Raw genomic sequence first — 24,522 nt, 5'->3', positions numbered from 1 at the left:
TACTGTAACGTATTGCTTTTTGGTCTCCCGATGTCGAGCTTTAAAAGTTTGCAGCTGGTTCAGAATGCGGCAGTTAGACTTTTGACTAAGACAAAAAAGTTTGAGCATATTACTCCTGTATTGGCCAACTTGCACTGGCTCCTAGTCCTCTTAAGATGTGACTTTAAGGGTCTCTTATTAACATACAAATGCTTGCATGGACTTGCACCCTCTTATCTCTCTGATTTGATTCCCCCTATGTTCCTGCACGGAGTATCCGCTCGGAAAATGCCGGTCTACTTGTGACTCCGAGAGCCAAGAAGTCTGCAGGCTCAAGAGCGTTCTCCATCCGGGCCCCAGTGCTATGGAATGCCCTGCCTCCGGAGATAAAATCTGCAACATCAATGGAAGTTTTTAAATCAAGACTTAAGACACTTTTCTATTCCAAAGCTTATGATTGATGCCCACCTCATATTTTGTATTGTCCTGTCTTTTTCCGACTGCCTGTCTCGTGGTGATACGAAGAAGGACGATATGAGACGAGTCAGCGGACCAGCGTCTGACCTAAAGCATGTCAACGCCTGCATTTACCAGCTCGCAGAGATGGGATGCTTCGTCGTGGCCGTCATAGACTTTCTGGACTAGTTTACAGGCTGGGGGCGTCATTGCTGTCATGCACTTTTTTTCAACATGTTACCTAGTGTTTACTATGTTTGTGTACTGTAATGCTAAATGTAATTCACCCTGGTCATTCTGAAAGGGGGATTACCACTTGTGAGGTCCCTTCTCAAGGTTTCTCTTTTTCCTCACGCTGAGGTTTTGAGTTGTTCCTTGCCCGCATGTTGGTTTAAGATCAGGTAATTGTGTAATTGTAATCCTGTGCAGTCCTTTGAGACATTTTTTTGTGATTAAGGGCTATATAAATAAATGTGACTTGACTTGATATCAACAAAATTAAATCTCATCCCCAATTCTATCGCAAAAACTCACCAAAAATTTCCAAGAGAAATTCATGAACAATCTTTCATACCGTGGGAACTTATTCAGAGGGACAATGTGTAATACTTTGTGCCGACTGGTACAAATAACTTTCAATCAGTAAAAACATTCAGATTTGAGTACTAGACAAAAAAATACATAAACTATCATACCAGTGTTATTTTTCATAAAAATCATGGATCAAGATCTTTTTATTTCCTTTACAGAGTGAAATCAGCACTTAGGTCGCTGCCATGTTTTTCTGGGATCCCGCCGCCAAGCTGTGCACCGTGCCAATGGCACTCGCACGCACCTAGACAACACAGTGCTATCTAATGGTCAAATATCACACACCGTTTAAGAGTGGAATAATTCTATAGCAACTTCAGCTACAAAGTTTCAATTCATTCCAGCTATTTGTTTTCTTAGACTTGCCCTTATGTTGGCGTAAATTGTGAGCTAGAAGAGGCAACAGGAGGTGAATTAAGTCGCCTTGATTTGGTAATCAGTAAACCAATCACATTGGATGATGTGACTTCAACAAGAAGTAACAGTACTAACTTTCTCCAAAGACAGTGTAAGAAAAAACGACGTTTTGTGAAACATTGAAATATTGTAAATGTACTTCATGTGTTTATTTATTGAAGACAACTATTTTTAAAGAAAGACTGCGTCTCATTGTATTGTTCAGGCTGCACTGCAGCGTGTATTCGCAGGCGCGATCCCGCTACTGGGTGGCACGGGAAATTTGACCTTCTTCGTTTCCGACCTGGGCGGGTGTTGTGCCCAAATCCGGTGCACCCCTCCTTAGTCAAGTCAAGTCATTTTTATTTGTATAGCCCTTAATCACAAATAGTCTCAAAGGGCTTCACAAGTTATTACATATAAGAAGTTTAGGTTATTCGTATGCTATAGAGTAGAAGTGAGTTTTAAGCTTAGACTTAAACATGTCCACTGAGGCAGCAGATCGGACTTAGTGATCCAGAGCTACCCAGAGAGTACCATATCGATACCGAACTTAGCGGAGGTCTGCTTGACATAGCGCACTGCAGCTCAGAACCCCTGAACTCAAACGACCCATCAGACTCAGCCTCCCAGGGACTTGGATTACAGGCACGCGCCACCGTACCCGGCGAGAAATTGCAACACCAGTAGTGGTTTCGCCCTACGATCCTGTGACGTCACTAAGTTCGAGTTCGGCTTTTGCGCTTTTTCGTATGAGAATATTAAAAATAAATATTTTGCAAAAGGTAAGGATGTTTGATTGTCTTTCATGGGCTTGGAAAAGGCGTATGACAGAGTCGATAGAGAGACGTTGTGGCAGGTGAAGGTAATATATGGAGTGGGTGGAAAGTTGTTGGAAGCATTGAAGAGATTTTATATGAACAGCAGAGCATGTGTAAGAGTAGGGAGTGAGACAAGTGAGTGGTTCCCTGTGTTGACTGGTGTGAAACAGGGGTGTGTGATTTCACCATGACTGTTTAATGTTTACATGGATGGTGTGGCGAGAGAGGTGAATGCAAGAGTATCTGGCAGAGGTGTAGAGATGATGGATAACAGTGGAACGGTGTGGCAGATAAGTCAGTTGTTGTTTGCAGATGACACAGCGCTTGTGGCGGATTCTGAGGAAACATTGAGAAGGTTGGAAATGGGGCTCATGTTATATAAAACAAATACACATTTCTTAACCCACAAATATTTTTTAAAGATAGTGATTTTGCACAAAAATCACGTGACATCACAACCATAGGACACAGTGAGCTGGAAGTCTGCATCTGTTCTTTTTAATATGTCTTTGGTTTGAACAAATTTATTGACACTAATAACAGAAAACAATCATGACAATCTCAACAGCAACTAAGCACATTCACAATATTATATTTCAATATGACGTTTTTAACAGCAAACACAATGTGAGGTTTGAACAACCCTTCTCGAAAATCTTAATAGCAATCAAGCATATTCACAATTTCATTATATAACATCTTTGTTAGTGTCAATAGATCCGTCCAGGCCAAAGTCGATTGTCTTTGGTTTGAACAAATCCACCGACACCAACAGCAGCAAAACAAACACGACAATCTCAACAGCCATCAAGCATATTCACAATTTTGTTATATCTGACAATATGACGTGATGATGTTCTTTTTAATACGTGAACCAAACATTTTGGGAGTTTAGAATATTTCCCCTCAAACCAATCAATGTCGTTCATTTAAAAGGTAACAGAGTGCTTCATTAAAGGGACAATATTTGTGATTTTTATCACTCATGTTTGGTTCAACTACACAATATAGCAGACATGGGGACTTGAGACTTAGTGACTTGGACTCGAGTCGACTCGAGTCGCTGTTTTTATGACTTGTGACTTGACTTGGACTTGGCAATCTAAGACTCGGGACTTGACTTGTGACTTGACTTGCCCAAGAAAAAAATACTTGGGACTTACTTGGGACTTGAAGGTGAAGACTTGAGACTTACTTGAGACTTGCACATGTGTGACTTGGTCCCATGTCTGCAATATAGCATCATTTATATTACACTATGTCCCTATATATGTTAAGTTGAAAAATAATGAGTAAAATGAAATAGTTATATTCTTATACTAAAAAGCGCAAAAGCCGAACTCAACTGAGTGACGTCACAGGATCGTAGGGCAAAACCACTACTGGTATTACAATTTGTTGCCGGGTGCGGTGGCGCGTGCCTGTAATCCAAGTTCCTGGGAGGCTGAGTCTGATGGATCATTTGAGTTCGGGGATTCTGAGCTGCAGTGCACCATGTCGATCGGACGTCCTCGCTAAGTTCGGTATCGATATTGTCCTCTCGGAGGAGCTCGGGATCACCAGGTGAATAAGTGAATAGTTGGACATCGTTTGATCTTGTCTTGCAAACCGTTCCAGAGCTTGACTCCACACGCACACACACACACACATACTTTTGCTAGTGGTTCTCATCTTTGGGATCATTAATTCAATACGGCCCCTAAATTATAATTTCCTTCTTTCCGAATGAATATTTCATGGATGTTTTCTGGCACTATGTTTTTGTTGACCTTGAAAAGCAGTTGTGCAGTGAAAAATTTTACAAAATCATCTATTTTTAATAATTTGGACTGCAGGAATAAAGTATTAGTATGATCTCGATATCCTACCCTGTGTATATTCCCCTTGCACGTTTTTGGAGGATAAAAAGGGTCTGTAGTGAACTTTTGTAATTATTACCCCATACTTCTGCACAATATGTTAAGTATGGCAGAACTAGAGAACAATATAATAAATACAATGCATTATAGTTTAAAACGAATTTGACTTTATTAATCATTGAAATGGGCAGCACGGCAGCGCGGTGGTTAGCGCGTGTGCGGCACAGTTCTGAGGTCATGGGTTCAAATCCAGCTACCAACCTTCCTGTTTGGATTTCGCAGGTTCTCCCCGTGCTTGCATGGGTTTCCTCCGGGCACTGCGGTTTCCTCCCACATTCCAAAAACATGCGTGTCAGGTCAATTGGCTGGTCAAAATTGTCCCTAGGTGTGAATGAGCGAGCGAATTGCTGTCCCTGTGTGCCCTGCTACTGGCTCGCAACCAGTTCAGGGTGTCCCCTGCCCACTGTCCGGAGATGGCTGGGATGGGCTCCAGCACGACTGCGACCCTACTGAGGATAAGCGGTACAGATAATGGATGGATGGATATTTAAGCCCCGCGACCCTATAGTAATATTGTAAAAATACTTAGTATTTCAATCTTTTCAGTCTTGCGTGGGAACTCGTTTCCCCCACATTTCCAAAACATGCAAATTGTCCCTAGGTGTAAATGAGCGAGTGAGTTGTCTGTTTCTGTGTGCCCTGTGACTGCCTGCATGGCAACCAGACCGGGGTGTCCCTTGCCCACTATAAACTGAAAAACATTTTGGAATTACTGTTTTCAATGTATTATTATCATTATTCATTATTTGTGGCCTTATTTAGGCACAGCACACAAAAACAGCATTAATCATTCATTAACAATAGGTGGACAAAATCTAATTAACATCTCATGATTCCAATATACTGTATCTTATGTCTGCAGAGAAGGCACACCACTGTAATGATCAAAGTAAGGCGACTCAATGCACCTCCTGTTGCTTCTGTTGCCACAATTTACATTAAAATGAGGACAAGAGAATACAACAAATAGGGGGAATGAACTGATACTTTTTAGCTGTAGATGCTCTTTAATTATTTCATACTTAAATAATTTCCCTCATCATAAAAGTTTGTCTTTATTTGCTAATTTCTTGTTTTTGCTTCAGATTCAGGGATTATATTTAATTTTTTAATGTGATAGTTTTATTGCAGTTCTCCTATGATTTTATATCAAATAACAATCAGGATTCAGGGCTAATGACTCTACTGAGACAGCCCTGGTCTAGGTAACTAATGATATTCTACTGGCAATAGACTCCAGCGCTTCAACACTTGCTGCTGCTGGACCTTAGTGCTGCCTTTGACACTGTGGACTAGAATATCTTACTAGATCGGCTAGAAAAATGGATTGGTCTGTAAGGAACCGTCCGTCCTCCTATGGTTCAGATCCTACCTCTCAGATAGGACACATTGTATTAAATATGGTGAAATGACATCGGATCCCTTTCGTGTTACCTCAGCACGGTTTGGTACTTGGCCCCCTTCTTTTCAGCATTTACATGCTTCCATTAGGTGATATTATTTGCAAGTATAATTCAGCTTCCATTGCTACACAGATGACACTTATCTATATCTTCCGACGGAGGAATTTGCCCCACTAAACTGTGGAAATTTGGAGGCCTGCCTCACTGAGATAAAAAGATGGATGTCACTTAACTTCTTGCGCCTCAACCCTGAAAAGACCAAAATGTTAATCATTGCTCCTGTCAGCGCCAGAATGGAGACAGGACCCACTTGTGTTATGTTGCTCTCAGTCTTATTGGAAGAAAGGAAAGGGTTGCCCCCACAATCCGGTGATCGCTGGGCGCAGCAAGCAGGTCGCTCTGAACGCGGAAGTGGGACTTCCGTGGCGAGCGATGGCGGTGTTGTGAACGGGAAAAGTGGTCCCGCCACAAGTGCTGTGTCATCTGCAAACAACAACTGACTTAAGAGCAAAAACCTGGTCGGGTCGGAAGCAAGTCCTAAGCAATGAAAGGAGAGTAGACGTGGTCAGGATCAAAAACGGGTCGAAGCCGAGGGACAGACAGGAGCAAAAAACTGGTTGGAGTCGGGGTAAAAAAAAGAAAGGCTTGCCTAGTGTAAACTGAAGTTCGCAGACCGACTGACAACAGGTTCGAGAGCATTTTCCATTCGGGCCCCGGTGCTGTGGAGTGCTCTGCCCTCCAAAATTTGATCTGCAACTTCGATCGAACTTTTTAAATCTACTGTAGGCTTAAAACACACTTATATTCCATAGCTTTTGAATGACCTATATTTCACGTGGACAATATCTGTGCATTTTTCTTTATTGCAACATCCGTGGCAGCCTGGTCATCCTAGAAGGGGGATTACCTCATGTGCGGTCCCTTCTTAAGGTTTCTTTATTTTCCTCATGTTGAGGTTTCTGAGTTTTTTCTTGCCCTCATGTAGGTTTTAGATCAGGGGATGGTGTAATGATAGTTTGTAGTTTGCAATAATCTGTGGTCAGTGCAGCCCTTTGAGACTCCTTGTAATTAAGGGCTATATAAATAAACATGACTTGACTTGACTATCGAATTTAAAGTACAAATCATGTGTCAAGCCAGTAGTGGGCCGTGCATTCCACACCTAGGCCTTTAGTAGTGCTACTTCTTTATCGATCCAAGCCTCAATAACTATTTCAAGGCTATTAGAAAATTTACTGCAGCTACAGTTGTGACATATATTAAAAAAACATCAATGATAACTTCAGGGCGTTGCAGCAGATTGGTGGTTTGCGCTTCCGCGGCACAGCTCTGAGGTCATGGGTTCAAATCCAGCTACCAGCCTTCCTGTGTGGAGTTTGCATGTTCTCCTTGTGCTTTCGAGGGTTTCCTCCGGAGCACTCCGGTTTTCCTCCCACATTCCAAAAACATGCAAATGGTCCCTAGGTGGGAAAGAGCGAGTGAGTTGTCTGTCTCTGTGTGCCTTGCGACTGGCTGGCGACCAGTTCAGGGTGTCCCCTGCCCACTGACTAAAGATCGCTGGGATGGGCTCCAGTACCCCCATGAACTTAGTTAGGATAAGCAGTGCAGATGGATGGAATAACTTCATGAAATTGCACTAATATAGCCACATTTTACTCACCCCATTTTTATTTGTGCACGAAATTCATCCTCTGTTTCAATTACTCTGTACTCTAAAGCAGAAACTTTGTTCTAAGGGGAGATGGCAGCTGTGGTATGTATTTGCCTAAAGCTACTATTTAAAATTATGGCTGTCACGCCAGACAACAAATCTGGACTTGTTCTACCTTTAGAATGGGGAGTCCTATTGTAAGCGATAATGCTCGGATGTCACAGATGGCAAGTTGGACATTAACGATTTTTTAAAACTTTACCTATTGCCAAAGCATATGAGCTCCAGTGCCTACATTTTTTGTTGTTCCATTTGCTTCCGCCATTTTATCTCTGTTGCGCATGTGCATATGGAGAAATCACAGCTCGTCTAGTTTCTTGTTGTCCGTCTCAAGCTTATGTGACACCATCATAATTTGCATATCACTTTGAGTCATACCCATAGGTTTTCCTGTATCTTTATGATTGTACTCATAATCTTTCGACCCATAAGTTTCCAGAGCTTTTTCATCCATACTCTTAGTTTTTCAACAGTATTTTATTGTGTGAGGGGTTTGTAAACCATACAATGTTTGATTCACACTCAGGGAACATTTTTAACACACAAATCAATACATTTGTGGTTATGAGGTGTCATTTTATGGGTATACAGTGCATCCGTAAAGTATTCACAGTGCTTCACTTTTTCCACATTTTGTTATGTTACAGCCTCATTCCAAATTGTATTAATTGAATCTCTTATCTCAAAATTATACACAAAATACTCCATTATGACAATGTGAAAACGTTTTTTTTTTTTTACTTTTTTGAATTTATTGAAAATGGAAAACTAAGAAATCACATTTACATAAGTATTCACAGCATTTGCCATTAAGCTCAAAATTGAGCTCAGGTGCATCTTTTTTCTACTGATCATCCTTGAGATCTTTCTACAGCTTAATTGGAGTCCACCTGCAGTAAATTCAGTTGATTGGACATGATTTGGAAAGGCACACACCTGTCTATGTAAGGTCCCACAGTTGAGTGTGCATGTCAGAGCACAAACACCAAGCATGAAATCAAAAGAACTGTCTGTAGACCTGCGAGACAGGATTGTCCTGAGGCACAAATCTGGGGAAGGATACAGAAAAATTTCTGCTGCTTAGAAGGTCCCAATGAGCACAGTGGCCTCCATTATTCGTAAATGGAAGACATTTGGAACCACCAGGACTCTTCTCAGAGCTGGCCGGCCTTCTAAACTGAGCAATCGGGGAAGAAGGTCCTTAGTCAGGGAGGTAAACAAAGACCCGATGGTCACTCTGTCAGAGCTCCAGCGTTCCTCTGTGGAGAGAGGAGAGCCTTCCAGAAGGACAACCATCTTTGCAGCAATCCACCAATTAGGCCAATATGGTAGAGTGGCCAGACGAAAGCCACTCCTTAGTAAAAGGAACATGGAAGCCCGTCTGGAATTTGCGAAAAGCACCTGAATGACTCTTAGACCATGAGAAACAAAAAGATTGAACTGTTTGGTGTGAATGCCAGGCGCCATGTTTGGAGCAAACCAGCCACCGCTCATCACCAGGCCAATACCATCCCTACAGTGAAGCATGGTGGTGGCAGCATCATGCTGTGGGGATGTTTTTCAGCAGCAGGAACTGGCAGACTAGTCAGGATAGAAGGAAAAATGAATGCAGCAATATATAGAGATATCCTGGATGAAAACCTGCTCCAGAGCGCTCTTGACCTCAGGCTGGGGCGAAGGTTCATTTTTCAGCAGGACAACGACTCAAAGCACACAGCCAAGATCTCAAAAGATTGGCTTCAGAACCACTCCGTGAATGTTCTGAAGTGGCCCAGCCAGAGTCCAGACTTGAATCCGATCGAACATCCCTGGAGAGATCTGAAAATGGCTGTGCACAAACGTCTCCCATCCAACCTGATTGAGCTTGAGACTTATTGCAAAGAAGAATGGGCAAAACTGCCTAAAGAAAGGTGTGCTAAACTTGTGGGATCATATTAAAAAAGACTTGAGGCTGTATTTGCTGCCAAAGGTGGATCAACAAAGTATTAACCAAAGGCTGTGAATACTTATGTAAATGTGATTTTTTAGTTTTCTATTTTTAATAAATTCAAAAAAAGGAAAGAAAAACCTTTTTCACATTGTCATAATGGAGTATTTTGTGTAGAATTTTGAGATAAGAGATAAAATTAATACAATTTGGAATGAGGCTGTAACATAACTAAATGTGGAAAAAGTGAAGCGCTGTGAATACTTTCCGGATGCACTGTAAGTTGTCTTTTTATGGAAACACCTTGGAGGTGGTCTCACCCAGGCAGTAATTTAGTGTTAAACCGCCACTGCTTCCACATAAATATGCGCATTTCTGCGAGTCTACTTGCTTTATTTCATTGTGAGAGCCCAAGCCCCACCCTTTTTAAAGGGGCAGCGTCACATAGCAAGCAGGTGGCTTTTGTAAAGCAAACCGGTAGGTGTGTGATCGGCCATGGAGCCAATAGGCATAAAAACCCTCCACAGAAATCAAACTGTATTAATATTTACTTTAATTTCTCAAAAGTTTGCCATTTTATTTTTTGAAATGCATGGCAAAGTTGTATTGCACTATTTTTGCTGGCCAGGTATGGGTATACAGGTATACAGGTATACAGGTATAGGCACAGGGTATACAGGTATAGGCACATTATGCACCTTTGTTGTTGTTTTTCCCAGTCTTCAAAGTAAAATGACATAAATATTGGTTTTGTCGTGCCTAAGTGGAGCCACCGGGGGCAATCGTTTGGCGCGCTGGAGCACGCTTCCTGATTGGCTGACGTTCTCCACTTAAGCTGCCTGCTCCAGAGATGGATGTTCGAGTGTACTCTTCGTTTCCCTGAATGTTTCTCCAGACTACAAGGTACCCACGACTTCTCTTGCCTGATTCATGCCTGCCTCTGTTTTTTTGACCTATTTCCGTTCCACGTTTTTCGACCTACTCTCCCGCCCCTGCCATCGACTTAACCGCTAAGCTGCACCTTCCGTCCATCCGTCACGGAGCTGCCATTCCGCCTGAAGAGGCTGACAACCAACAAGCGCCGACGTCCCAAGCCAGCTCCAACAACTCTTTCAAATAAAAACTCTGAAACTAACGCTATTGGATCCGAGAGTCTGTTCTGGTCTCTGACAGGTTTTCTTAATTGCATTTCTTTAATTTGATCAAAACAATTAAACAATCTGTATTTTTTTAATCCGCTTGAGTTGGTATCATATAGCAGAGTAGTCACGTTGTTCTCCACAGGATATGCTGCCTCCAACTTAGTCGTTTTGACAATAAGCTGATATTGATACATGCATCATGGGTTGCATTCAATATAAGGCTTACAGTATATCAGGCTTTAATGTTTTTGCGGCTCCTGAAGATTTATTTTTCTTTTTTGGTCCAATGTGTATTTTTTAACATTTTGGGGTGCAGACCACTGGCTCCCCTAGTATGTTAAAAAGTACTTGGGCTTTACAATATGCTAATTATGCTTTATATATTTCTTTGATTTTCACTACTTTGTATTATTTTGTTTATTGAAATATCGGAATTGACCTGGATTATTTGAATCTATTTTTAAATTAAATGTAATTTATTGTTCATTGGATGGATTTTGATTATTTGATGATCTCATTGAATGGTTGTTAAAAAAAAGAAAGAAAAAAGACCTTGCTACAGTTGCTCAGTCAAATCAAGTCATGTTTATTTGCATAGCCCTTAATTACAAAGCGTCTCAAAGGGGTGCACGGACCGCAGATTATTGCAAACCACAGGCTATTGTTACACCATCCCCTGATCTAAAACCTACATGAGGGAAAGGAAAAACTCAAAAAGCTCAACATGAGGTAAATGAAGAAACCTTAAGAAGGGACCGCACATGAGGTAATTCAATCCCCCTTCCAGGATGACCGGGCTGCAATGGATGTTGGAATAATGAATAATACACACATATTGTCAACGTAAAATATATGTTATTCATATGCTATAGAATAGAAATGATTTAAACAGTTCTACTGAGGTTGCAGATCGAATATCAGGGGGAAGAGCATTCCACAGTACTAGTTTTTTCACCAAGTACTTTTTTACATTTACTCGAGTATCTTTTTGGAGAACTACCTTTTACTTGAGTTATATTATTCTGAAGTAAGAGTCCTTCTACCTGAGTAAAATGTTTGGCCTTCTCTAGCCAGGTCTGCTTTTTGGACCCAACACTTTTAAGTTTCTCATTCCAGGAATGGCCGCTTGTCGGAGACAACCAACCAATAGTGTAATAGCCTGCAGAAGAAGAGCCTTCTGCAGGTGTTTGTAGGAAGTAGTCATGCAGGGAATATTGCAAAACAACTGCTGGTTAGACTTTTATTAATAAAAACGGGAAATAGGCTACCGACTTCAAAACGGAATTTGTTGTTTGTCTTCCAGGTAAGCTCATCTTTTTTGTGTCACGTTAACAATGACACTCCTAACAAACGAGCAAGCTAGCCTCTGGTGCTAGTTCCAAAGTACAAACACGGAGATCGATAATGTGAAAGATCTTATCACTTGCCCAACATTGTGTCTAGATTTATTACCATAAATTATCTTGACCTCTTCAAATTTGTGATCTTTTGCGTATCTATGAGTAAGATACATTAAACTTATCTTTGGTTGTTATTTCATATGTCATTAATTACTAATGTAAGTTATAATACTCAGGAGGAAAAACGACGATCGACAGCCAACTAGTATTCTAAATCTATCGTCGAGCTGTCATTTAATTTTTTATAGTAAACACATCCCTGTCAACCCCAGCTAATTGACCCCCTATTAATGACTGCCATTCCTCTTTTTAAGCGATGTTAAACCTTGCGAACACAACGCGACACCTACTTATTCAAAGCAGTTAAGATTATGGAGAATAAATACAATCATGATTCGTAGATTACAATATAATTTAATGTAGATCCTGGTAGTGCAAAAACACAATATACAATACCACTGTTAAGATAATAAGTTTAGGTCAAAGTATGTAAGTAAGTTAGAATAAATTAAAAAAAAAACAGAATCATCCCATGTCATTTATTGCGCATTATTTTACGCATTTGAGGATGATTATTTCCTTAGAGTAGTAGTTTTTAAATCTGGAAATGTTTAAATCTAAGCTTAAACACACTTCTATTCTATAGCATATGAATTTATGTTGACAATATCTGTGTATTATTTGTTATTGCAAAATCCATTGCAGCCTGGTCATCCTTGGAAGGGGGATTACCTCATGTGCGGTCCCTTCTCAAGGTTTCTGCATTTTCCTCATGTTGAGGTTTTAGAGTTTTCCCTTGCCCTCATGTAGGTTTTAGATCAGGGGATGGTGTAATAATAGTCTGTGGTTTGCAATAATATGTGGTCAATTCAGACTAATTGTGATTAAGGGCTATACAAATAAACATGACTCGACTTGACTTAGTTCTAGACCTGATCGCCCTGAATCGTCTACCTGTGGGCAACAGTTTCAGATTCAGATTCAGATCTACTTTATTGTCATTCTAGTACACGTGTATACAGAACGAAATGTCGATACATCTGACCCGCACAGTTTCCTTGAATGTACAGATATAAATATAAATAAATGTTGTATTGAGTTGGAGTATTGAGTACTAATAATATACTAAATAATTATGGCTATGTATAGTATTTCAGTTGGCAATTAACAATTTCTCGCTGTGTCTAAAGAGCTCTAAAAATTGAGCTTTCTTGATAAAACGAAATCTGTACATTCTATTAAGGGATGGGAGGGGGCAGTCCACAATTTTCTGTGCTGGTTTGATTACTCTCTGACGTGCCAATCTCTGAGCAACTGTGCAGCTGTTGAACCATGCACAGACACACTATGAAAGGATAGACTCATCACGGCATCTATGTTGATTCCATGTTGAGTAAACAGGTTTATTTTATTTACTAAGTCAACAACACAAACAATTCCTTCAGCATCTTTCTTTGTTTTTTTTCCCCACTTGTGTTAAATTTAATGTTTCCTATTAATACATTGCAGTTCAGGATTTTGCAGGCTTTTATTAATTCTGCAGATGTTTTTAGTCTGTAAAAAAAATGTCACAATTAAGTTTAATATGCAACAACAATGTCAGAGTATCACTTCCCGTTGTCTTGCTATACTCGATGAAGTTGTCGTCTGCAACCTTTGAACAAGATGATCCAGATTATATCCAAAATGGGCATGAGATTGGTTAAACAAAAAACGGATAAAACATACTTATAATAATTTCCTGTTCAAAAATTGTTATATGGCATACACGATTTGAAATGATCAATATTCGTATAAAATATGCGGAAAACATAAGTTGACTGGTGTTCGATCGTAAGATATTTAATTCGTCTTTTAAATCCATAGGTGAGCTGTCATTTGATTTTTTTTGTTTGTTTGTTTTTGTTTTCTGTGCATACATGTAAACATCAGTTGATTTATTCCCTTATTAATTATTGCAATCCCTCTTATTAGGCAAGAATAAACCTTAACAACACAATGTCAAGTCAAGTCAAATCATTTTTATTTGTATAGCCCTAAATCACGAAGAGTCTCAAAGGGCTTCACAGATTATTACACTATATTACACAGACTATTTTTCAGAATATTATTATACATTCCCCTGCTCTGGAGCCGACGAGAAGAGTAGGTTATTCATATGCTATAGAGTAGAAGTGAGTTTTAAGCTTAGATTTAAACATTTCCACTGAAGTTACAGATCGGATCTCGGGGAAGAGCATTCCACAGCACCGGTGCCCGTATGGAGAACGCTCTCGAACCAGCAGAACACTTCTTTGCTCTTGGGATCACCAGAAGACCGGCACTCTCAGAACGTAGGCTTCGGAGGGACATAGGGGGAAATCAGATCTGAAAGATAAGAGGGAGCAAGTCCATGTATGATTTTGTATAATACTAAGACTTAAATGTGATTTCAAGGTTCTCTAACTGGGAGCCAACGCAGGTTAGCCAAAATCGGTGTGATGTGATCGGACTTTTTTGTCCTAGTTAAAAGCCTCGCTGCAGCATTTTCTATTGCCAGTAGGAGATCATTTGTTACCTTGATCAGAGCTGTCTCAGTAGAGTGGTTAGCCCTGAATCCTGATTGCATAGATTCAAAAAGGTTACTCTCGGATATGAAATCATTCAGCTGCTGTGCCACTACTTTTTCAAGTACTTTAGAAAGGAAAGGTAGGTTTGACACAGGTCTATAATTACATAAGATTTCTGGATCAAGGTTGGGTCATTTCAGTGTGGGTTTAATAACGGCGGACTTAAAAGCTGCTGGAACTACACCTGAGGAGAGTGATATGTTTATAATATTTAGAACTGAAGGTCCAAAAAGACCTTTAATAAGTGAACCTGGGAGCGGGTCGAACTGGCAAGTTGTCCGTTTGGCCGCATTCACCACCTGTTTGAGATCATCAAGTGACAGTTCACTAAAACTGGACAAATTCCCTGGACAGCCTCCCTGTCGTGCATCTGTAGATTTCAGCCCTTTAATATGTGTGGTATTAATAATGTCTTTAGCAATTTCTTCCTGTATGCATTGAATCTTCTTAGTAAAGAAGACCATTAAGTCATGAGCAGAGTGGGTCGAACTATCTGCGATAGTCTGTTGCCTTGTAAGCGATGCTCCAGTGTCAAAAAGGACTTTGGGATTGTTCTTTTGTGACGCAATCACCTTCGAAAGGTAGGCCGATTTTGCAGAGGCAAGGGCCGCTTTATACTTTAACAAGCTGTCACACCAGGTTTGATGGAAAACCTCAAGCTTGGTTGCGTGCCATTTTCTTTCCAATTTCCTGCATTCTTGTTTAAGGGTTCTAGTTTCATCAGTAACCCAAGGCGTGCATCTTTTAGGACGTGAATTAAGCTTTATGGGCGCTATTGAATCCAGGACATGAGCCAGGGTAGTATTAAACTCATTCATGAGTGAGTCAATAAAGCCATTGTATGAAGGAAAGGACACAACTGCTCCAGGAAGGAATTCAATTAGAGACTAAAACGCAACAGTAAGTGAACTGAGTGGGGAGTTCATATGAATGTTAAAGTCCCCCATAATTATAATTTTGTCTGCATAGGTTACTAGTTCAGACAAAAGTTCAGCAAATTCGTCTAAGAAAGTTGTGTATGGCCCAGGTGCGCGATAGATAGTTATTACATAAATTGACAATAGAGAGGACCGCATCACAAGAGCCTCAAACGCCTTGTAATTATTAGAGGTACGAGGATTAAATTTGAGCGTTTTTTCAGAAATGAGCGCGACACCGCCACAATGCGGCTCTTATTTACTCACAGCAAGTCAGACTCTGTAGAATAAACACAATGATCATTTGTGTAAATCAGTTTATTTACAAAATAAACAACACAAGCAATTGTCTCGGCATCTTTTTTAGTTCTTTTCCCCACTTGAAGTAAATTTAGTTTTGCTTCTAGATAGCAGTGCATGATTTCGCAGACTTTTATTTCTACAGATGGTTATCAGAAACTGTCTCAATTTAGTTTATTTGCAACTACAATGTCGGAGTATCTGTTTATATTGTCTATTGATGACGTTGTCCTTTTCTACCAGTCATCAAAACAATCCAGATAAGAGTTGAAATGGGAATGAGATTGGTCGAACAAAAACCAAATATAAAAGTAATTTCCGTACTTAAATTGTACACAATTGTACACAATTGAAAATGATCAAAAATATAAAAAAACAAATTATGGAAACACACACATTTTCATGTACTTTTGTTGTGATGTGACTTGAGCAGGTAGAGTGAAATTGCGGGTGGATGCAGAATGGGGAGGAGATGGCATATCATAATTGAAACTAATTTGAAACACACATTGCTGTTTCCTATTTTTACTTATTTATTTATTTTTAACAATTGTGTTAGATGTTTCGGGTGGTTGGGCGGGGATAAAGGATGGGATTCAATCGTCTTATTGTACACTAAATGCTTTTATTCAGCACTTTGAGTGTCAATTCGTTGCCTGAAAAGTTCTCTACAAATTTGATTTTATTTAATTAGTTCAAGGGTGTGTGATCATAAGCAATCTAATTAGTGTTTTCTTTTTTTTTAACTTTTTATTTCTCACACCAATTTTGACAGAGGTTTGATTCCCCCATCTTACATCAACACAAAATATATACACTTGACACACTCATAAATAACAGAAGGAACAACAAAGAACAAAAAATGCTATTAATAGAAAATAAGAATAAATGCTCATACAATAAATCCATACAAAAAGAAATATATATATATATATATATATATATATATATATATATATATATATATATATAAATTAATACATCAAAATATACACCCAAAGAAAAAAAAAAGAAAAAAAAACACACATAATAATTAGGGGAAGTAAAATTTGTGTGATAGGCTTCCATCTTTTCTCAAATTGGTCAAGTTTCAGTCGAAGTCTTGCAGTGATTTTTTCCATAATGTACATTTGCTTTAATTTGTCTCTCCATTGTTTTATGTCAGGCGGTTGTGGTTTCAGCCAGGACACTGTGATCATTTTCTTTGCTACCAGAAGCATTACCCTTAGTATATATTTCTGTTGACCAGATAGTAATTCTTCTGGCAAAATTCCTATTATGTAAGCCTTTGGGTCCAACCGCAACTCCCAGCCAGTGATTAATTTTATTTCTCTCTGGATACTTCTCCAAAAATTTGATATTACAGGGCAATTCCAGAAAATATGCGTAAAGTCTCCGACCCCCCCACAGTTACGCCAACATAGATTCGAGGTACTTTTATACTTTGAAGTGATAGAGGGTGTATAGAAGAATCACATTTTTACTTTCCATTCAAACTCCCTCCATGTCGGGCTGTTGGTTATTTTGTGTCCCTCTTTCAATGTTTTTTCCCATTCGTTGTCTTTTATCGCTACATTAGTTTCTTGTTCCCATTTTTCCTTAACTGCCATGTACTCATTACTGAGGTCCATTCTCAGGGCTTTATATAGTTTGATATAACCCCCTTTATTGATTGTCCTTTTGTATACGATATTAATAATTGCTCTACCTTAGTTGGCTCCTTACATATTTTCCCCCATTCCTCGTGTTTCTGGAGGTAATGTCTTAGTTGCAAATATTTGTAGAAATCATTTCTGGGTAGGTCAAATTCTTGTTGGAGTTGTTCAAATGATTTCATTGCCTGTGCTTCCAATACTTGGGTAATCAACATCAGTCCTTTTTGGGCCCATTTTTGAAACCCTACCTCCATAACCCCAGGTTTAAAGTCTGGATTTTTCGCTATTTTGGTAGCCCTATTCACAGATCTTGATATTTTTAATTTTTTTTGTATTGTTGACCAAGTTTTAATAGTTCCCTTAATCCATTCATTCTGGATTTTTAATTTCTTCCACCTCGTGACTGATATGTATGGTAACGATTCCACAGGCATATTTGGACAAGATCGCTGCTCCATGTCCACCCATATCGTATCTTTGTCTGTAGTAATCCACAAGATGAGTGCTTTAATTTGAGCTGCCCAATAGTAATATTTAATATTGGGTAGGTCTAGGCCCCCCTTTTCTTTAGGAGCTAACAGGGTTTTGTATTTTATTCTAGGTTTCTTGTTTTGCCAAAGGAATTTTGCTATCAACTTATTTAACATTTTAAATGTGGATGCCGGGATCAGAATTGGAAGGGATTGAAACAGAAATAATAGTCTTGGTAATATGTTCATTCTGATTGTTTCTATCCTGCCGATAAGACTTAAGGGCAAAATTTCCCATTTTTCCAAATCTTTCCTTATTTCTTTTATCAACATTCCATAATTTGCATCAAACAGCTGTGTGGTATGTGGTGTAATGGTCACCCCCAAATATTTAAACCCTTTATTTGTCCATTTAAAATCAAATCTTTCACTCACATCTGTTGGACATTTTCCTGATATCATCATTGCTATTGATTTGCTCTCATTATTTGAATACCCAGCTACTTCTCCATATATTTTAAGGCTCTCCAACAGTGGTGGTATTGATAACGAAGGTTCCTCCAGCATTACCAACAGGTCGTCTGCAAACAATGATATTTTATGTTCTGTTCCTCCTTCATCCAATATCCCCCTTATTTGCTCATTTTGTCTAATTGATTCTGCGAGTGGTTCTATGCTTATTGCAAACAAGAGTGGGCTTAAACAATCCCCTTGCCGGACTCCTCTTTTGATTTCAAAGAAATCTGAACAGTGATCATTTACTCTAAGACGAGATTTAGGATTTTTATAGATTATTTTCACCCATTCAACAAATATTGGAGGGAAGCCAAAAGCTATAAGTGATTGATGTAAGAAGCTCCATTTCACCCCATCGAAAGCTTTTTGTGCATCCAAGCTCAGTAACATCGAGGGTTGGGTCTTAGATTTTGTGCTCGTAATTATGTTTAGTATCCTCCTAATATTGTTTGCACCCTGCCTTCCCGGAATAAACCCTGTTTGATCATTTCTAATTAATTTCGCTATAAATTTCTGCATTCTTTTTGCAAGTATGCTTGTAAGAATTTTTAGATCATTACAAAGTAAACTAACTGGTCTATAGCTTTCACACAATGTTGGGTCTTTTCCTTCTTTGTGCAGGACTGTTATGATGGCTTCCGACCATGCTTTGGGGGGATCTCCTTTTGTTAGAGCATAGTTAAATACTTTCTGCAGTACTGGTGTTAATTCTTCCTTAAAGCTTTTGTAGAACACCCCCGGGAATCCATCCGTTCCTGGTGATTTATTTATTTTTAAGTTATTTATTGTGTCTTGTATTTCCTGTTTTGTAATGGGGCGAATAATTTCTAATGTATCCCCTCCTGTTAGTGTGGGTAAATGTAGTTTTCCTAAAAAGTTTTGTGCCGTGTAGCTATCTAAGTCATTTTCTGAGTCCTTGTATAATTCTTTATAATAATCTGCAAATGCTTCTGCTATACCTTTGGGTTTTACTAAACATTGTTTAGAGATAGGATGTTTTATTTGTGATATAATTCTATCTGTTTGGGCCTTTTTAAGTTGGAAGGCGAGCAGTCGACTGGCTCTATTGCCCATTTCATAGTATCTCTGGTTCACAAAGCGCAGAGCCCCTTCTGCTTTATTTGTCAAAAGTTCATCTAATTTGCTTCTGGTTATTTTTAATACCTGTAATCTGGATTCACTTGGTGTTTTTTTATGTTCTTCTTCTAGTTCCTTAATCTTATCCTCCAATTCCTTCTGATTCTTTAGGCGTATTCGTTTCAGCCGGGACGATATTTCAATTAATTTCCCCCTTATTACAGCTTTCCCTCCTTCCCATAATATTGATGGAGAAACCTCATTGTTGTCATTGATTTGGAAATATTCTTTTATACACCGTTTTATTTCCTGTACTACGTTTTTATCTGAGAGGAGAGATACATTCATCCTCCAATACCTAAAATGGGGTTCATTGTCTAAATTTAGTTTCAAAGTAATTGGAGAATGGTCACTTATAGTAATATTCTCTATACCACACTCTACTACTGTATGCATATGTTGTCTTGAAATGTAAAAGTAATCAATTCTCGAATAGCTGCCATGCGGGTTTGAATAGAAAGTATAGTCTTTAGTTTGGGGATTCTTCTCTCTCCATGGATCTATCAATCCCAATTCTTTAGTTATGTTATTCAACATCCTCGACCTCTTTGTGTTTGTTCCATGTACTGAAGGATACTTGTCCACTTTGCAATTCTGTACAGTGTTAAAGTCACCTCCTATAAGTAACATTCCCTTCGCACAGTTGGTTATTACTTTAGCTAATACTTGAAAAAATGTCCCCTTTTCCTCAACTGGTGCATAAACATTCATTATTGATATTTCCCAACCGGCCATTGACCCTATAATCATTATATATCGCCCCAGATTGTCCTTCACTTCTTTTTCGACTTTAAACGCCACCCCTTTTCCAAGTAAAATTGCTACTCCCCTCCTTTTACCATAGGATGCGTTAAACACCTGGTTCACCCATTCTCTTTTTAGCTTCTAATGTTCAATCTCGGTCAAATGTGTCTCTTGTAATAAGGCTATTGAGCTCTGCAGTGTCTTGAGTTGATTCAATATCTTCTTTCTCTTGATGGGGTGGTTTAGCCCATGTACATTATATGAAACAATATTTAGATTGCTCATGCTTTGTATTGAGTCTCACTGATTTTTGAAGCATACAGAAACACTACATTAGTTACTAACACCTCCATTGACAAAACAAACCAAATTACTAACAAACATATTGACAAGCACACATAATTTCTCACCAAAAAGAAAAAAAACACACCCAAAAAACAGAAACCCATGTCTTCCAAGAGTCCAATTGGAGAGTTGTGGCTACCCTCCTGGAAATATGCACTCAGTGCGTGAACAACTTTTGTACCGTCGTCCATAGTTATAACTAACTAAATATTTTAAAGTAGCTCTATGCCAATATAAATACATACATTGTTTTAATTTAAAGATAATAATTTTACTTGGTATTTTACTTACTTCTAACTTATTGAATTTATAGTAGAAAGGGCAGATATGGTCCTTACTCTTTCTCCCCAAATCCGAATATGGCTTCGTTTTGCTCCATAGGAGCTTGTAAGTCACCTTCTATGATGGGGCTGTTCCCTTGTCTTCCTCTCGATTCCGGTCACTGTGGTCCAAATGTTCTTTGACAACATCTTTTGCAGTGTCTCCGTGTTGTCCTCTTCCACTTCGATCCCCATTTCTTTTAGCAATGTTGCTGCCTCCATCAGTGTAGAGAATGTTCTTATTCCTGTGTCCAAAAACATCTTCAGCTGGGCGGGATATGGTGATTGTGCCTTTACGTTCTTTTCCTTTAACTTTTTGATAACGTCCCTTACTTGTTTCCTCTTTTTTTGGATTTCTGTGGTGTAATCTTGGTTGAAGTAAACGGTCTTGCCTTCGTACGTTGTCTTCTGCTTCCATGCTTCTTTCATTACGGATTCTTTCACTATGTAGTCGGTGAAACGTACGATAATTGCCCGTGGCAGTGCTTTACCTTGAAACTTGTTCCCCAGTGAGCGGTGTGCCCTCTCAATGCGCACATCCATATGTTCGGTTTTCGGAATGTTCGATTTAATAAAGTTTGTTATGAAGCCGATTGTGTCGTTTCTTTCGGCACCCTCAGGAATCCCATGTATCCTTATGTTGTTCCGCCGTGATCTCGACTCCAAGTCCTCACACTTTGTTGCTAGTTTGGCAGTTTGTTGGAGCAAGGAGAATGTTAATTGTTCTAGTTTTGACGTTCGCTCTTCCGTGTTAGCATGTAGCTCCTCCATGCTTTCCACCCTCCGCTCCAGCAACCCAGTGCGCTCCAGAAGTTCTTCGATGCTTTTTTCCAGTCTTGTCATCGCAATCTTGTTCTCCCGGGCTGCTTCCGTGTGTTCTTGCCGTAATTTACGGATTTCATGGAGGATGGCCGAGTCACGTCCTTCGTCAACCGATGACATTCCTTCTGCTCCCTCGATCTTTTTCTCCTTAGCGCCCTTTTCCTCAACAAGTTTCCCCTTCTTGACCATGTTTTGTTGAAGAATTTCTCATAAATATGGGTCACAATTTGTACCCTTTCTGTCTTTTCTCCAAGTAAGTATTACATTACTCTTTAGTGATTTTTGTCAGAGCTACTTTCCTTGCTGCCGTCTACCTCATTGCGCCACCAGAAGTCCCCCCGATAATTAGTGTTTTCAATCTATTGGCGAGCTGACATTTGATTTTTTTTATGTGTGTGTAAAATAAATTGCCCAAAAACACTAAAGCTCTTTTAAATTGACCTAAATAGGAGGCGCCCGTCGGGGACATGGGAACGACGATGAGCGAGCCGTGCATCTACGACAAGCTGTCGGAGAGCATCGACATCGTCCGCCAGTCGGGCTACCGTTACGGCATGTCGGAGAGGGAGATTGAGCGCTTCATCAAGCGAATGCTGGAGACAAATGAACCCCGAAGGGAGCCCCCTCAGTTCCCTCTCCTCAGGGCCACTGTCAAGGTTTGGAACATGGGTCGGAAACTCATAATATTGAAAGAGAAAAATAAAGGTTTTTCTGGTGCCAAGACAATCATAAGCCTTATAATAAATGCAACACATACCATGTATCTACAATATATAGCTATATTAGCCTACTATGAAAATGAATAAAGCAAATGCAGCACATCCTGTAAAGAATGATGCATCGAGTGAGTACCTTGTTGTTGGATTCCGCCTCAAGATTAACTTCCTTACAATATTTATGAATTACAGTATGTTTCATTGCTTTGATCCAAATAAAGAAATTTATTTTTTGATATCATTTTCATTTTAGGATTTGAAAATAAAACAACAGCAAAACGAAAAGTGCATTAGGTGCCCCTTATCTTGGCAACAAAAAGAATGCAATAAAACTCAACATGCATTTAAGAAAAAAAGAAATATTTTTGATAAAAGTTAAGTAATTAAATCACAATAATAGTTTTATTCCTGTGTAGTCATTTTTATTTTATTTATTTATTTATTTACTTTACTTTTGAGCGCCATGGCTGAACACACCCCTACCAGTTTGTTTAAAACAGCCACCTGCCTGGACTGTGATGCTGCCCCCTTATTAGGGGGCTGGCTTAACACAGGACTTAGGAGAGTGATGAAAACAAGCATAGTAGAGCAGCCCCGTAATTTTACTTTGCAGTTAAATTCTCCAAGCCTGAGAGCCACGGCTTCATTTCCCAATATATAAATTGTATGCGTACGATGCGACAACCGGTATCCTGTCTTTTTACAAACCGATACCAGTGATAAGATTGGCATTTCAACCGTCACTTCCTACCCATGAACTCATACCATATGATATTTCCTCTCGATTAATAGTTACATAGTTATACCCCTAGGTGAAATGTCATTTATTCTACACATTAAAAGTGTTTTTGTCCTGTATATCCTCCTACAGTAACCATTGTTTTCTGAGAGACTGATCTCGTATTGTCCATGTCGTCTCTAATTTTCTTTATCATCGCAAAATAAGGTGAATTGCGGTAATTAATTAGCGCAACAATTAGCTGTGGTTGACAGGTATGTGCCCATCTTTTTTTATTCGGCCGGCCCAACAAAAATGTCAAAATTATAAACGTGCATCTTGTCTTTGTGCCACTCGTGTCCCTAATGTCCCTTGTTTTCTTTTTCTTAATCATATATTTAATTTTTTCTCCAAAACACCTTTACATTTTGTATTTTCATTCATGTTATCAAATTTAGTGCTTAAAAGAGGGTATAATATGACTTTTCTTTCATTCATAGTTTTTCTAAACTATTTTTTTTAATTAATCGTTATATAAACATATATAAAATAAAATATACCACATACATTAATATGTTTGCAGGTGTATTTATTCATAAATGCATTCAAGAAAAATTGAATAGGCATATATTATCATATCCTCGTGTATCGTTACGGTATCTTATTTGAGGTTTTAGTTGAGGCTCATGTTATGTAAAAAAATACTAATTTCTCAACCTATGAGTAGTTAATGTTTATAAGATGGTATTATTTAAATCAATATTGTTTTTTATTTATTGCAGGCGGTTAGCAATACAGTGTCCTTTTGAACAATTCCCAAGCCTTAGTTTGCAACATTATTTGAAGAAATGACCACAATAGTTATTTTCTTTACAAATCTTTTGAAAGTAGATAGATAGATAGATAGATGGATAGATACTTTATTCATCCCCGTAGGGAAATTCACATTTCCAGCAGTATCCTTTTGTTGTTTATTAACAGATTAACAGGATGGCCTCGGGGTGCTGTGTTGTAGTTTAGCAACAGCGGAGTGGATGACGTCACACGCTAGGCCAAAAGTTCTACGTCCCTGCAGCAGAAATCTTTGTGCCCAGGGTTACACCACCTCGTGTTCACGTAGATAGCGAGTCCACCTCCTCTCCGCTTCCCGCAGGCTTTTGTGTCTCTGTCTGCCCTAAGAGTGCTGAAGCTCCATGTTTGCGTCCGGGATGCTAGACGTGAGCCACGTTTCCGTAAAACATAGCAAACTGCCCTCCTTGTACGCTTTGATGTTTTTCACCAGCACAGCCAGTTCGTCTGTCTTATTTGGTAGAGAGTTCACATTTACCATGATTACGGACGGTACTGAAGGCTTATAACGCTGCTAGCCGCTTAACCTTCACCTTAGCCCCGGCTCTGGAGCCACGATAAGGCCACCTCATCACGCTGGCACGAGAATTCTTCAGGGCAAGGAGTTGATTCCTCGAATAAACGCATTTTTGTGCACTAAAACCCATAACGATAGGATA

The 24,522-nt window shown here is 39.2% G+C and overlaps 1 protein-coding gene and 1 pseudogene across 1 annotated transcript in view; one reads left to right on the top strand and one right to left on the bottom strand.

Moving 5' to 3' along the window:
• Positions 1-1,619: 1,619 nt before the first annotated feature.
• Positions 1,620-2,091, bottom strand: LOC148363611 (signal recognition particle RNA; annotated as a pseudogene).
• A 9,408-nt stretch (positions 2,092-11,499) lies between these two features.
• Positions 11,500-24,522, top strand: part of c6h6orf89 (chromosome 6 C6orf89 homolog) — a 30,468-nt gene continuing 17,445 nt past the window's right edge. The window contains exons 1-2 of the mRNA XM_088337560.1: positions 11,500-11,648; positions 22,030-22,236. Coding sequence (XP_088193686.1) covers positions 22,048-22,236 — 189 coding nt within the window. The 5' untranslated portion in view covers positions 11,500-11,648; positions 22,030-22,047. The remainder of the gene's footprint in view (positions 11,649-22,029; positions 22,237-24,522) is intronic.

Source organism: Urocampus carinirostris, chromosome 6, assembly GCF_059441175.1.
Source record: "Urocampus carinirostris isolate Australia breed hairy pipefish chromosome 6, RoL_Ucar_1.0, whole genome shotgun sequence".
NCBI classification, from domain to species: domain Eukaryota; kingdom Metazoa; phylum Chordata; class Actinopteri; order Syngnathiformes; family Syngnathidae; genus Urocampus; species Urocampus carinirostris.
This window is presented reverse-complemented; position numbering and strand designations above follow the sequence as displayed.